Raw genomic sequence first — 16432 nt, 5'->3', positions numbered from 1 at the left:
AAATAAAGTTCCTCTGCTCACTCCGGGGACTGAAAGATATTTCACCAGTTAATTTGTCAGGTTTCAGCCGTTGCAGAGTACAAGCAAGGGGCATTTGAGCCTTAGGTGCAAAGGAAAATATGCACCTTTGACAGAAACGTGAGCATCGATTAAAGAATCCTTGCTTCATAACTCTTCACCGTTGAGTAAACTTGCACGGATCGGGGGAGGATTTGAACTGCGAGACCTCGAGTCCTGCACACAAAATAAGAAACAGAAACAAACCCTTCATCTCGCCTGTGGACAGAGTTCAACTTTGAGGAGAAGATTAAGAGCAGCACACGCAAATGTTTTCAGTTAGAAACTTTATTCAATACAAATAAGACCACGAGCCACAATGTGTTAGCTTCATTAGGTCGGTACTTTACTCTTACAATGCATTTTGTTCTTTAAACTTTATTTTTTACACCACATCTCTATACAAATCAACACTGCTTACGCTTAACATGTTTCTGTCGGTAAGACAATCCAATAGCAAGCTGTACTTCCAAACAGAAGGAAACGAATAATAGTCCCGCAAAGGTCCTACGACGCAAAGGGAAGAATACAAACGACAGCAGCAGAAGAATGTCATCAGCATATAAGCTTCTTCCACAACAGTTGAGTCATAAAGAAGAACGATTATACCACAAATCCTGGAAACGGAGGATGAAGTGTGAGCTTTCCACACAAGATGGTTTTACTTTCATAGAAAGAATGGAATTGGGGGTTTGTTTTTTTTAATCATAAGGGAACAAATGGGGAACAAAAACGCACAACTGGATCATCACGGACAAAGACACGCAATCCGAAGCTTAAGTGGATCTCAGAAACACTTCACCCAAAATAAAGTCTACGGACGGCGGCGGCAGAGTGTGAACGCCTCGCCGCCGCCGTCAGAAAATTGTGCTTTTCAATACAAAGTTCAGTTTGTGGAGATTAAACCTGCTCCTTCCCCAAACTCACACACGTGATCCTATAGTACACCATCATGCCTCTGACTACACCTGTGCTAGAGGTAAGATCCATGGTCAGCCAAGTGGCACATCTGTCCCAACACACACACCTTAAGCACTTCAAAGAACTTCCTGTACACACTGAAGGATTTCCTGTTTATTTCCTATCAATACCCAGTGGCATGGGATCAGTCTAATTCTGACACACACACACACACACACACACACACACACACACACACACACACACACACACACACACACACACACACACACACACACACACACACACACACACACACACACACACACACACACACACACACACACACACACACACACACACGAAGAACCGATGGTCAATGCATTATTGTGTTGGTTCAAGTCCCACCTCTCCATCTGTGGTTGCCTATGACGACACATTCCTCTATTCTAAACACACCCCATACTGATATATTTCACAATTTCAAAATCAGTGGAGTAACAAGGTCATGCACACGACAAGGAGGTCAAACGAGAATTCTTCATCTTGCATTCGCTGCATACTCGCCTCCTCACCGTCTCCGGGGCAACGGCTCGGACAAATTGTGCGGGATGAGGCTCGGCAAAGCCACAGAGGGAACTTCAGCGCGGCCTTCAAGTGTGCGTGACCCGCTCTCACAAACGAGAGACACACACACACATGCACACACACACACACACACGCATAACCTTCTCAGACTCATTCTACAGAGAATCCCACCAAAGGAAACTGGAGCTTCATGATTCACAGACGCGTCTCGACGCTGAAGCTGAAGCTGCGGAGTTTGAGGTTCGCTATGAAATGTCTCCGTTCCTTCTGTGGAAACTTTTGACTGTAGAACGAGGAAATACAAAGCGTTTTAGAACGGGGGGAAGAAACGAAGAAGGGATTCAAGTCAAAGTAAGGTCAAAGCTCATACACACACACACGCAGCTCTGTGGTCTGGCAATTAGGGGTTATGTGCGTTTTACTCTGCGATCAATCACTGAACACCAATTGAAGTATTACCACATCACATTTTCAGACAAAAGGCAGCACAACAGAAATCAATAACTTAAACCGATATCACTTATCATAAATAACAACTGTACTGTCAACTAAACACTCTCCATTCCCCACAGCTTCTAGAACAGAACGAGCATATTAAACAAATAAAGAACTAAAGCTGCTCTGTGTTGTCAATTCGACGGCGAACGAGAAAACCGGATTGAGGCTCACACTGGGAAATCGTCTTTCCAAACCGCACACGGTTCACGATTCCGTTATCTATCAGCTGTTGTAACTATTTAGCCTAACTTTCACATGACGGAACAAAAACAAAAACAAATCTTACGCCGCCTGGTGAGCAGCTTTTGCACTTCTGGACAAATTCAGCAGCCGCAGCAACGGTTCACTGCCACGTGTGTCGTAGTGCCGTCGTCGTGTCTCGTCGTGTTCTGGGGGGGAAAAAGGTGAAAATACAGCTGTGGTTTCCATCTGCTCAGGGTTCAGCAGACTCAGAGCACCTGTGGCGTCTGCAGTCCGCTAGCTTCCTGCATCCTGGCCGCACCTCATCTCTGCACGTCAGTCTGGCCTATAAAGAGAGCTCGTCGGGTGCCAGGTGAGCTTGTGACTAAGTCGCCGATTTATCTCTCCTTTCCCCCCCAAAAGAAGGATCTCAGATATTGCTCCCCAGGTTATAAACGTCGTCTCCTTGTGGATGTGTCTCGGTGTGTGTGTGTCGTGTCCGGGTTAGAGCAGCTCGTCGGGGTCGATGGCCGGTATGGGCTGTCTCCAGTAACAGAAGGAGCTGAACTCGGGCATCAGGAAGGCCTCCGTCTGCTCTTTACTCAGCAGGGGGAAGACGTGCTCCACCAGCTCACTCAGCCGGCCGTAACTATGGGGAGAGAGAGAGGAGGAGGAGTCAGACAGGAGGAATGAGAGACAAAGGGAAAAGGGGGACGCAAAGATCCTTCCGGTACTCACGAGGATTTGTTGCCTTTGGTCTGCTCCTGGATCAACTCTCCCTTGGGGTTGACCGTGAAGATCCGACACACAGGAACTCCCACCTCCTTATAGGCAAACACGTCCTACAGGGGACCAGACATACACACACACACACAGAGTTACAGCCAGAGGCAACCAGCAACCATCAACCAGCAACCAGCCACACGGACACATAGGGACAGACCCGCCATTCTAATGACCGGACCAGAACCTAGCATCACCTCCAAACTGATGGACGGGGTTTACAGTTGGTCTGGATTATAATACTCAGAACACATTCCAATACTTAAATCAAAGGTATTTTGATGCTATTAAACCTTAACATCCATAATATTATTAACCACAGGAGTAAAACAGGTCTATTTATTAAAGTAGGATCAGTGGAGAAACACACAAATGCTCATTTTCCCATTACTTATGTGGTTAAATCATTATTTGGGCTTCTAGGCTTGATTACATAATTGTTTTATAAAGATATTACTCAAACATAAACACACACTGGTACAAACTGACCTAAGTGCCTTCAGATTAACCACAGATTTCCTGTTTGTGTCCCACCTAATGCATGTAATGGCTAAATGACTAAGTGCTCAAGTAAGAAACGGTGTGTGTGTCTCTGTGTGTGTGTGTGTGTGACAGAGACAGACATTTTGTTGGCTGTCCTATCTGGGTGTTGGTGTTTATGCAGCTGAGGATGCTGTGCCCAGCTTGAGCCCCTGTCCACAGACGAGGTCACGTGGTCTCATACTCCGCCGGTGAACTCATGTCGGGTTCGGCCCCGACACTGAATTCATATGTTTGCGTCTGTTACAGCGATAGCCAAACCGTGGTGTTTGTTGATCTTCACATCAGCCCACGACTGCGTCACACTCCCAAACAGACAAGACATTGACTTTAACGCCCTGGAGTCTCACATCTTCAAACATTCATTAACTCACATTGGTTCTATTCCCAAAGGCTGCGTGGAATGGCTGCTTGTTATGCTGGAACAGGTTCTTGATGTCTGTAAGGCATTCGATCTTGAAGATCTCTGGTTTCTTCTCGATGACTTCCCTGAAGCAGACAGACAGTTTGATTAAAGGAACAGCCTTTACATTAAGCGACAGCTCACACAGAGAGACTTAATAACTTGACCAAATACACGTTTGATGTCTCACAGTCTCCTCTACTCCTCGTTCTTAACAGTCACTGAATATGAATGACTTGTAATAATAAACGAGGAGTGTACGAGGGACGAAGATTTGCTTAGTCAGAGAAAATCAAGTTTGAGGACAGAAAGGATTGAAGTTTGACACAAGATTAATTTAAATCAGAATGAAGACTTTTGGACCATGGAAGCATTAGTTTTGAGACAGTGTGTGTGTGTGTGTGTGTGTGTGTGTGTGTGTGTGATGAGTTCGGTAATAAGAGGATTTGGGGTTTGGACACGGCCGCTGCCGGTTTACAGCAGGAGCACTAAAGCTCATTAGTATGCACAACTTCGCCGGTTGCATCACGATAGACAGGAATGGCAGCAGCTTAACGCCTCCTTCAAACTGGAGTCAAAACTGGAACTGGATTATGGGCCGTACCTGTGGAACGCAGAGAAGAGGCTGCTGGGGGACAGCATGAGGGGCCCCCGGGGCAGGATGGTGCCCCCGTCGTTGACCCACTGCAGGTAGCCCCTGGTCATGTCGGCCATGCCTATAGCGCGGGCCGAGCAGTACAGGAACTTGTAGCCGTTCCTGACGACGGGTGAGAACACAGCTCATTAGGGATCGTTTCACTTATGTTGATCATCATCATCAGAAGAATAGCAACATCTTCAAATCTATTTGTCGTTGTACTGCACACAGGCAGAATTCAGGATCAAACCCAAACGACGCAAAGCCACTGAGCCTCCATTGTTCCCTGCTCTTGGATCAATCAAGTGTTTTTCCTACTTACTCTGCTACTGAGTGGTAGAGTTTGGCGATGCCCTGGTGTGTCCAGTCCTTCCCCAGCTGTGGCAGGATCTGTCCAAACACGTCCGATCTAAAATGTATGAAAAGCAACAAGTAAATATCACTGACACACACATACACACACATAAAGAACAGATGGACAGAGAGACACTCAGGACGCATGAGTGTGACGAAGATGAGGCAGATTGCCAGAACAGGCTGTTTGGAGGGAGGTTACATGAAAGAATGACATGTATTTCAAAGATTCACCCTGAACACAGGACATTATGGACCCTTCTGCTTTAATGAGGCCACCTTTGCCCATGGGGGAGGGACATGGGATCAAACTTGCCTTCCAACTGTGCTTGGACTGAAATGTAAATGTGCTCATTACTGCCCCTTGTGCTCTTTGCCTAGTTTCTGAAATACAGCTTGCACGTCACAGGATGGCCGACGGGGTCATGGAGATAATAAGCTTCGACTCCGTTTGATGTTGACCACCTATGATTCCTCCACAAGGGGTGTCAGGAAGTGTAAAGTATGTATGTATAAAAGGGACGGCGCTGGGTTCTAGCTCATCAAAAAGTTTCATGTAAGTGGAGCAGGATTAAAGAGCGGAGGCTTGTGCTATTTTTGGGGGAGGACAAGGACGTGGCCATGGCGATGACGCCGCTGAAACACTTCATTAAACTTCTGAGAAGACGAGGGCCGGAATCATCCCCGAAACAAATTTATAATCAGCATCGGAATATTATTTGGTAGCAAGTGAATAATGTATGAGAGCTTTCCTTGAGTTACTTCGTGGCCTCGCAGCAGCCTGGCGGTGAGGCGTGTGACCTTGACGTTTCTGTGACCGGCTTGTTAGTGTGATTTCTGTTCATTTTAGTTTGGTAAGTCCGGGGAAGAAGAACGGTCTTAAGTGACTCGGAGCGCACGTACTTGGTGATGGTGCCGTCGATGTCGGAGATGATGACTTTGTCGTCCCAGTTCCACAGGTAGATGGTTCCCTCGCAGCGGCACGTGCCCTGGTACTGGGTGGTGATGCTAAACGTCACATCGTTGGGACCCTCCTTCAGTTTCAGACTCGCCTGGTGACAGAGGGGGAAAGTCTGAACATCAGCATGCGCGGCTCGTTCCACTCACTCATGTGTTCCACCAGTGCAGACATTAGTAATACTGGTGAGTATTAGTTAAGTCACGGTGCAGTGAACACACTGAACTTTTGAGCCACCTACAGACCACAACTGGAACTTATATAATGCAATTCATCACTGGACAGCAGAGGGAGCTCCAACCTTTATATGTCTCAAGTCTTTCATTTGCATTTGAAGTTTGGTTTTGAATTGGGATATTCAAACAAAAAACCATCTTTACACGCCATTACTGTCCAACTCAATATGGAATATTATTACGATTAATAGCCAGCATTACTTTACGTTAAGACAGCTTTACTACAGTGACCTGCAAGAGAAAGCATCTATGTTTTACAATGACTCAGGTGGCAACATGTTGAAGAATGTGCTTACAATCTGATCCGAGGAAAGGCGCAGTGACTTCCTATAGGTGTGTGGGCTGGGGTAGGCCTGGCCATCAGCCGGCTGCAGCCTTTCTTGGCAGGACACAGCAGACACTTCCTTCGACTCTTCGTCACTTGAGGTGTCCCCTGCTTTAGGCCTGCAGATGAAAAAAACAATATAATATTACGTAGTAGAATAAACACAGTGTGCCATTTTTCTTCCTTATTTATTTTGTGCGACTTCACATTTGTTCAAAGCAGTGATCAAATGATTACACTGAAGAAAAATACTCCCTCCTAATCGCGCCTTGTGCTTCTGGAGAGATACCAACATGTTCTCACTCAGATATCTAATCATGTGATAAGCCCGGCTGTCATTACATGCTGTTACTTTTTTTTCCAGAAAGCGAAGCAGAGAGTTCAACGTGTCACTGAACTCTTACGGCTGACAAGTATCAATAAAGCAGACAGATAAGTGTGTCGGCGCTTACGGTAAGGGAAGCTTCTCCTGAGACATGGAGGCTCCTTCCTCTGGGTGAGACTCCTCCTTTGTTTCTGACTTGGCTTCAGACTGTAAGATGGAAGGAAATAAATTCAAATTTGAACAGACATAAAATCAAAATGCTGCACATATAGAAGTGTGCTTCATGATTTGAGTCGGACGTGACTGTTTACACACCTGCTTGATCGTACTGTCTGCCCTTTTTCTCCAGAACCACCAGCGGCCTGACTTCTTTGGCATTTTCTCCTTCATCCAGGCCTCTTCTGTTGCCTTGGATACGCACATAGAAAAAGACAAAAGTAAACAGTGAGCTGTGATCCACACTCAATATATATACTACACTGTACACAGAATGATGGAGAAGAAGGTTCACCTTTGGTAAATTCTTCTGAAATGCTTGTAGGCTTAGAATCAAAGGGGCAGCTAGAGTCCAGTTATAATATCTGGGGATGTAGAAATGTATAAAGCCAATTACCAACAACATACCACACAAATCTGAGCACACTGCACTCCTGTGAAACTGAAATGCGAGCTCACCTATTTCCTATCTTTACTACCAGGTTGGGGTTATCTATAATTGCCGGATTCTCAGCAAACTCATGGTAGGTGATGATGTGCTCCATGAACTTCTCTGCAAATAGAGAAAGAAGAAACGTATGAATCAAACACAGTGAAGGAAATTGCCAGGGGTAGTGAACCAGAATGTGTCAGGGAAGGCCAAGCAAGTCACTACAATAATGTATACAGACAGATGCATAAACACATACAGCCCTTGAAGAGGTCAACTCGCTGTTTTAATAGAAGAGTTCATGTTGGGTGTCATTCTGCCGTACCTTTGGATATTTCAGCGTTCTCTGTGAGGCCGCCACACAGAGAAAGGGTGACGTCGGGGAGATCACTGGCCGAGTCAGACAAACACTCTGTGCCACTGTCAGCTGCTGCGCTGCCCACTGACTGGGGAGACTGTGAGCCGGAGTGCATCTCCGAGTCCATCCAGTGCTTTGTGGCTGCCTCAGCCTCACTGGAACGCAAACAACAGTTTATGTCACAAATGCAAGCAGAGCACATCATTACTCTGACTGTTTAGGCTTTGATTAGCAACATAAAACCACCTCCTTATGGCACTTTAGTTTTATTTGTATGGCTTTTGCTCTCTTTGGATTAAATACTGGATGATTTGTTTTCTCTTCAATCGAGGCATGTCAAGCAGTAATATCCTTAGGGTGCGTCTTTCATAAACTAACCTCTTGGGAAAATAACGTGCGGCGACATCAGGTTCTAGTACATTCAGGTCATCTAAGTAGATGTCCTCAGGCCCCTGATGCTGGCTCCTCTTTGGAACACCTGCATTCAACCACAACGTTAGTCGTCATTTAATGTACTATAACAACAAATATACAATCTGTCAAGCAGATGGCAGATAAAGCTGACGGGCACCTTTCTTCTTGGAGGGCGAGTCACTGGGTTGACTGTTACAAGGGGTGGAGGTCGTGACCTCTGATGGCACAACGTCTATGGGCTCCGTGTGGGTTAAAGGACCCATAGGGGGAATGATGGGCGTTACAGCAGCGACAGGGGTGCGGGGCTCAGGCTTGACGATGGCGCACATTGACGAGGCACCACTGGCCTCCGCACTGTCCATGTCCATGTCATTCTCCATGGCTTCAGAACTGAGGATAACGCGGAAGTGAGTGTTCTCTGATGGGGTGATGGTCACCGTTTGTAGCAGCTCTTGTCTCTCTTTCTTGATGACCTGGATATCAGATTTCACATATTAGATGTCAAGTCACTTTGAGGCCGAGCACACATGAAACCATGCTGTCGGAGGAAGCTTACCCTGGTTGTTTCTGGCAACTCTCCCCATGTCCACTGCATGTGGGACTCGGCCCTCAGCAGACTCTCTGAAGGCCTTACTACCAGCTCAGAGTCACTCTTTGGGGAAAAGGCCTGAGACAATCCATGACTAAAGGGATAGACAGAGAAATGGAAACATTTAATGAGATAGTCAGAGTGTATGTAGGTGTCAAATACAGTTCAATAGCACATACCTGTCAGCTGTTGACCAGTCACCATCAGATAACGGATAATTATCTAGGCTGTGTCTTCCTGCAGGTAATATGGGGTCAATGTCTCGTATTGTGGTCATTGATGGTGACCTAAAGCCAAGGGTGAAAATTATGATTAATTCATCTCAATTTTCAGAAAGCTTAGCGAAAGAAACAAGCAATGACCCAAACAAACCTTGAGGCGTGAGCTGCAGCTTCCTCATCAGAGCTTAGTTCCATCTCAAAGATCTCTTCAGTTTGCCCGGCACTGGACATAGCAGCAGTCGTAGCAACAGGTGTGTTAGCAGCATTAGTATTGCCAGTGGTGACCGACATGGGTGGGGTCAGCTCCTCCCTCCGGGGGTCTCCTTTGTGTTTCTTCCTCCGCTTCTTCTTCTTTTTTATGGCCATAGTGCTGGGGGCCGGTGGAGCGGGCAAGTCCTCTGGATCGACGGGGTCGTCGTCCTCTAAATCCTGCTGGGCCATGTGCTCCACCTCCGAGATCCAGAACAGGTGACTCTCAGTGGGGATCGGGGAGGTGGCGAGGTGGGCAGGAACAATTTGCTGAAACACAAAAGCACAGAAGAGTTGGGAGACCCAGATGGCGGGTGGCACGGCACGACAAAGCACGCAGGGCAAACTGCATTGTTGTCATTGCTGAGCTGTCACAATCAGAGTCGGTGACATGTTGACTGACACCCTTTTGCGCAATAAGACACCTGACAAATGCAGCAGCAAGTGTCTTTCAAGTGAAGAGTATTTTGTTACTCATGAAATGCTGTTTTACGCTCTTAACACGATTGCTGCAGGCTATGAAATAAAGGCCTACTGAGACGGCATCAATCACATTTCTTAACTTGCTTCTACAAAAGGTTTGCCTCAGGTTTGTGCTGTCTGAACTCATAAATGTCCTTCACTATGATACACGGTTGGGCTGGGAGTGTTTGTTATTCTCTGCGGTTATGTAGAAACTCACATTTTGTTGCTTGCTCTCCTGGACAAAAAAGGCCTCTCCATTGTCCCCGAGCTTCATGTGCAGGTCGACAGGCTCTCCATTTACCTCAATGTCAATCTGAAAGCATTAGGCAGACGGTGAAAAGCTGACAGCAACAGGAAAAATATGACAATTTATACAGTAAATCTGAAGTGCTTGTGAATAGGAAATCATAAAAAGCAGACATGATGTGTACTTGCTGTTTAATCTGCTGGGACCAACAGAGGCTACCTCTATGAATCCTGCCTATGTAAGAGCTTTGAAACAAATTAAGGTAAATAGGTTCTTTCAATACCCTTTCAATATTTGGTCAGACCTCACAGAACGCTTGTAGCTCCATACAGCTCGTCTATCTCCACAGGATTTGCTGAACCTAATTAGTGTATGGGTCCGGCGGGATTGCGTTTCGTGGAGCCTGCCAATAGAACAGGGCCACTCATGTCTGGCAGGCAAACCCCAAGTGGATCGGAGGCCCTTCGGAAACCTGACACCACAAAGCCAAATCTAGGTCACGTCTGGCGGAGACTGCAGATTTGAATATCCGGTGACATTCCAGTCCGACAACCTGAAGCTAAATCACAATCGATATCGCATCTATTAATTTTCCCCGTCGCGTTTAATCGATTCGGATGTTGCCTCACTTCCTTTCCTCGTGTTCCTTACTGCCTGTGTGGCGTCTCAGCGGTCGCGAGGTTGAATATCGCACTCTCAGGGATGCCAAGGTTTGAATATGAATATGTGTTATCCATGATGGCAGGGAATTTAAACCATGAATTAATAATGAGTCCAGGATAAATGTGGGTGCTCCTCGCCCATTCAAACTCAATGACCTGTGACATTCATATGAGCGGCTGAGTCGTAAGCGTTGCCTGCATCCTGTTGGATTACTGTAGCTGCCAGAAGATGCTCCCAAATGCTGCTGTTATTCCTCTCTGACAGAATCGGTCAGTGTGACTTCTAGAGCGGAAGGCGAACAAGTAACTCGTCGTTCCAACAGCAGTGATAACTTTACATGGTATCTGCTGGGCTCCGTCTGCTGGGCTACGGTTTAATTCCATCCCTTTTACAACAATTGAAAAAGAACCTAGAACTTCATTTATTGTAGCTCATAACAGTACATGTAATTGGGACGGGGCAATTTGTTCCACTTGACATGTGATCCCAGCGGCACGTGCGCCGCTATTACACAACAGCCCTTATTGTCGCACTTCTTCACATTTCCTTCCCCTCCCACATGTGCAAGTTGTGGAACTGTTTCCATAGAAACCAGCCATTCATTCCTGCCTCTAATCCCATCAGCATTCTAGGTAGGTGGTGAGGCAGCGTGCATCCCCCACAAATCATCACCCATTTGGTACATGAGCAAAATAAGAGTGGCAAAAATTAGAGGGAATACCTCCGCCGAGGCCCAAATGTAACTCCAATTAGGACTGCGGCTCTCAATGACAGACGAATAACGGATCTATCTGGCCTGCTTGGTGCCCTGATCTTTATAACCGACCCTACCATCTAAAAACACATCCACCATCATTTCAACTTTTCCTTTGTGCTACTTCTGAGATCTCCCTGCTCATCAGAGAGGCCAATGGAAAGGCACAAGAAAAACACTAAAAATAGCCTCAGTGTTTGTCAACCATGATAACTGCGACCTTATCTGCAGGCAAGAAAACAGGAGCATGTCCAATGTCACAGTGTCCAATTTGTGATATGAGAACAAAACCAAAGACTAAAGCGGGAACACAAGGAAGGGGAATCAGGAGACAGCTTAGGGTTCAGTCAAATCCACGGAGACAGGAGAAATGTCATAATCAAAACTCAGCTCACCACTTTCTCTTTGGAGCGCAGCACTCCCAACTTCCCGAAGCGCACGTGGAACGGCGAGCACTGGTAGGTGCCGTCTCTCTGGCGGACGACCACCACGTCGATGCAGCCGGACAGCGTGGCCTGGTTGATGCCCTTGTACAGTTCCTTTACAGTGACCAGCACCTGACCTACGTATTGGCCCACGTAGTTCATGGTGCCCGCCTGGAGAGGGGAGGGGAGAGGAGAAAGGAGAAGGTATTAGCTGAGAGGGGGGAATAACACGATGGAGTGTGAGCGTCCAGAGGAAAAGACAATTTATTTTGGCCATTACAGGTCACAGACTCTTGCAAACCTCCCTCGTGCTTTCACCCCAATTCTCTTACCCTGATATACAGCCTGTCTGTCTGACTATCCGCTGCTGTGTGCCTCTCTCAAGTCTTATGAATGGTCGAGATGCCTTGTTTGTCTTTTCAACACGGCGCTCCACCACTGTTGACTGTCCTGCTCTGTCTGTTATCTCTCAACCTACATGCAGCCCGACAGAGACAGAGCCTCGGTTATGTAGTTGCTGTCACTGGCCGGTGTGTCATAAGAGCATCTGAGAGGGAGAGGCACGATGGCTGAGCTGAGACAAACAGAGGAGAGGCCCCCTCGCACTGTTCCCATATCCTTGCTGACTTCCTGTTTACATCCTGGCCCTTCTGTAATGTATATCAAACACATTACCAGGACAGGAATAGCAACACTGCAGAGGCTGTTTTTGTGAATGGGAACATGCAGTTTGTGAGGCTGCAAATTATTCTACAACGAGCAATCTAACCAAGCCACTAAATCATAGATAATAGGCTTGTAAAACACACACTAGGCCAGGCCAATCATACCACAAGCCTAACACCGAACCCGCAAGAGGGGTGGAAATTTAGAATATCAAACATAGTTCTGAGTTTCCAGAGGGAGATTCTTCGAAGTTATTTGCATATCGGAGCAAAATAAGCTAGACTGGTTTCCTAGGAAATGGAATTGTTTGTTCAGGCCCTGGTCTACTTTAGTGGAGCTTGTCAACACTGATGACGTCATTCTGTTTATATAACCTGAAATGGTCCTTTCTGACTTGAACTTATGTTCAGAGTCTAGCAGTGGGGGGGGTTGGACGTTGCGAAATAGGGAGCACATTGTGCAAGAGTGACCAGCGATCAAAACAGGCACAATAATCACACACACATAATGCTTATAACACAGACGAGCATGATCACTGTGATATGGCACTTTGGATACACAATTTGTTCCACAGTTTGACACAGAGAGGAGAGGAAAAAACAAAACACACACGTGTCACCAAATAACCAACACCGTACCCATATCCTGCCCCAACCAGCACACACTGGTATGAAGTCATGTGATGGAACGCTTTAATCTGCCGTCATAAACCGCGAGAATAAACAAACGGTTGAAAATGCCAGCGATGGATTAAGTATCTAGAAGTTGGACACGAGTAGTAGTAGCAATAGCTCTGTCTCTTATCTGGTTACAAGTACAGTTGAACACCCTGTACAAACTTAAGTATGGAACGTACAACCATTCCTGCAGCAGTTGTACCTTGTGATTGTCTTTAGGTGACTTAAATCAGTACAGTCAGCCAACACACATGGAAAGGTATAGTCCCTAAAAATGTCATGACAAATCCCATATTTAAATGACACATCTGATTTATTCTGGCCAGGTATCAAGCCTTGTGACTGGGTTTCCCATATTGCACCAAGCACACTGAGCAGTCAAATTACTCAAGATGACTAACGCTGTGGTCAGGCCTGAGTTGGGACTGACTAAGAGACCCGTCCACGCTGACTCACCAAGGACCAGGAGGACCTCAAGGTTGGCGAGTCTTCTTGCTCACTGGTGTCTGTGTTGTCCTCTGTATTGCTTCCCAGGGGCTCCCAGTCGCCCCGGGGTCGCAGCCTCTTCATGGTCGCTCGTGGAGCACCAGCACTTATTTTACCAGCATCAGGATACTCCACTGGGTGCCAGGTTCTCCTCTCTCACAGAGTTATGATAATGTGTTCCTGCCATCCTGCACTGACTATGGAATACAACCCTCCTATTAACCCTGCAATCACCTACCCAGGGGTCAACACAAATACACTGCCACATACATAGCATCGCTGGCAATTGTGTAACGGGGTCATAAAGGTTTTTCACATTCGTTTTGAGCCTTAGCTTTGCCTGATGCAGGGTGGGGCTCAACCAGTCAGCTGACAGGACACAGAGGCTTCAGCCAATAGGACGGGCGGTTCAAGGTGGCGGTTGTACGGCTGATAAGGGACAGCTAATTCATCTGAAGGGCTACATAATGTTTTCCCCTGATAAGAGTACAAGCTCAACAACCTCGGGGGGAGAACATGAGCCGCATGTAAGCAGAGTGACGTTGTTCAGTTGGTCACAAGTACGGTACGGTGGTCAATGTTGTTGTGTCGGTGAATGACTCATCAATGGGTATAATGGGAGGCTACCAATAAGATAACAATAAGATAATTCAGTTTGTTGTACTTTGACATGTTTATTTGTTGTACTTGTGCTTTTCAAAATACAATATATGGCAATAGTGCATTCTCTGCAAGCATTAAGTTGCTTAAATCACAACAAACTGCAACTATTAGTCCAAATCCTAATAATACGCATTGTTGCTATATCGACAACTCGACGCAAATACAATAGGAACACTCATCACAGTGTATTTTCATCATTCAGAGATTCACACGTCTGTCCCAAAAAGGCCTTTCCTCTTCCGTCACATCTGCTACGATCTGTGCAAACCATCACAGACATCACATCACATCACACCCGGAGCTGAAGGGTGATGGATCTGCGCTCCTTTTCATAGCAGTGTCAGTGTTCAATGATCTGGCAAATGTCGTGGGTGTGAAAAGGAAAACAAAACAAACATGTGAAACAACGGTGGAAAAATAACATCCCTTTGATACACTTGCGATGTTTGTGTCTGCAGCCTGCCTAGTGTGACTGCAAATTGAAGATGAAGAATGTTGAGTATGTTCCTAGTTAACCTTACTCAGGCTCTACATGTATGAGGATCCAAGGCAGATTATTTTCTTTAGGTCAGTACCAACGTAATGATTGTTGCACAACAGGAATAACACAGAAAAACAGCTTTTATGCTCCACGACAACATCCGATTGTTTACTTGTATCCAAGTGAAGGCACAACTAAACAAACTATTAAATCAACAATAAAGTAAGAGACAAACATCCTCAGCTTCAGCCTGTTTCAGTTGGGAAAATGTGAATCTAAACGACTATTTCTGTAATGTTGGTGCGATCCCTTGCTTCAGACATTGGGTGAAACTCGCAACAACCCCACAACAAAACATGAACGTGACGTGTAAAGCGACCACGAGGCTGTGGCTGACCGACACACACTCTAGATATATGGGTATTTAGATGTCAAACATTACAAAGGAAGTTCTCCTCGATTAAAATGACCTAAGGCTTCATTTACTCACTAAAAGTCTGGTGGTTTTACTTTCAGGAAGAAGGAAGGCGCACGTCATTTGTAAATAGCACCCAGGTGAGTTGGCACCATTGCTTCCTCACCGAGGTATAATAACAGTGAAACAACATCTCAAAATCGAGCATAGAAAACACACAACAAGCAATTCTACTAAATTGTTGGTTAGAAATCCTTATTTCAGAGATTAACATCACCCTGCAGTTCTTAATGACCGCGACGGTGTAACGTTACACCAACAACAAGCGAACAGAAACCAAAAGCCAAGTAAATATCTGGTTTTAAACGTCAGCCAGAACGTAAACAACAACAAACACACAGACAGAAAGAGAGATTACACGAATGTTTGACGAGTAAACAAATGAATGGAGTCTGGCTCAGCTAGCCGGGTAGCTAGTCCGCGTCAACTCCCGTTACCCTCTGCTAACGTTGTGGTTTACGTTACCGTGAACAGCAGCCGGTGACTCCAAACGGCTGACGGTTTGTTATGAGTCGCCCGTTTTATTCAAAATAAAGATATACATTAATTAACAAACGGGTTCCGTCTGTCCCCGGTTTTGAATTAATTCGTCGTAGCTACGTTAATGTTAGCCATCGTATTGGCTAGCTAACGTTAGCAGAGAGAACCTGGAAACTTCGATATCACTGTCTGGGAAAAAAACAACATACCTCTGTGTAGCTTCCGCGGGACGCAGCTGGTGATGGACGCGGTGTGGTCAGTCGGTCCCCATTTATTCAGCAGGTGAAACTCCTCAAATCCTCCCGACGAATCCGTGGCTGGACCACCGCCGCGGCTGGCTGATGTGGCTACTGACAGACAGCCTGCCCGGTGCGATGCGGCTGATGGGACTCGCAGCCTCGCAGCGGCAGCAGAGTCGCACAGCTGCTGTTCTGTTTACGCTTGATTACGACGTGACAATCTTTAATATAGCAAAATGTAGTCTTAATATTTGATTTAAGGAATGAGTCAGTAATCAGAATTCAAAACAAATTTGTTTTTAAGACTTGAAATCGATTTTCGGCATATTTTGACATGTCTGTAATGAATAACGCTAATGATGGCTGCGTTCCATTTCGTTACATCCTGGTGTTGTACATGACGACCCATGGCCTTACTACCAGTTGGTGACTAAAGGGAACGCAGCCATC

The 16432-nt window shown here is 46.1% G+C and overlaps 1 protein-coding gene across 3 annotated transcripts; it reads right to left on the bottom strand.

The window, feature by feature from the left end:
* Positions 1–329: 329 nt before the first annotated feature.
* Positions 330–16140, bottom strand: lpin2 (lipin 2). Of its 3 annotated transcripts, XM_076147934.1 has the most exons (21): positions 13615–13629; positions 12148–12289; positions 11786–11986; positions 9944–10039; positions 9164–9531; positions 8971–9078; positions 8759–8885; positions 8360–8675; positions 8167–8266; positions 7756–7943; positions 7460–7553; positions 7296–7365; positions 7100–7192; positions 6912–6991; positions 6431–6578; positions 5844–5992; positions 4909–4995; positions 4554–4706; positions 3921–4035; positions 2962–3065; positions 330–2872 (listed from the first exon to the last, which is right to left on the bottom strand). In XM_076147934.1, exons 3-21 carry the CDS (start codon positions 11975–11977, stop codon positions 2728–2730), a joined length of 2733 nt encoding a protein of 910 aa, XP_076004049.1. In that variant the 5' UTR covers positions 11978–11986; positions 12148–12289; positions 13615–13629; the 3' UTR covers positions 330–2727. The 3 variants fall into 3 exon arrangements, with proteins under 3 accessions (XP_076004049.1, XP_076004041.1, XP_076004032.1); XM_076147926.1 differs by lacking the exons at positions 12148–12289; positions 13615–13629 and adding an exon at positions 15953–16140; XM_076147917.1 differs by lacking the exon at positions 12148–12289 and having other exon boundaries at positions 13615–13955.
* Positions 16141–16432: the final 292 nt, after the last annotated feature.

This window comes from Genypterus blacodes, unplaced genomic scaffold (genome assembly GCF_046128005.1).
Source record: "Genypterus blacodes isolate CSIRO-AG114 ecotype Tasmania unplaced genomic scaffold, CSIRO-AGI_Gbla_v1 ptg000005l_1, whole genome shotgun sequence".
NCBI lineage: Eukaryota > Metazoa > Chordata > Actinopteri > Ophidiiformes > Ophidiidae > Genypterus > Genypterus blacodes.
The sequence above is the reverse complement of the archived record's forward strand: the minus strand, read 5'-3'. Positions and strand labels throughout refer to the sequence as shown.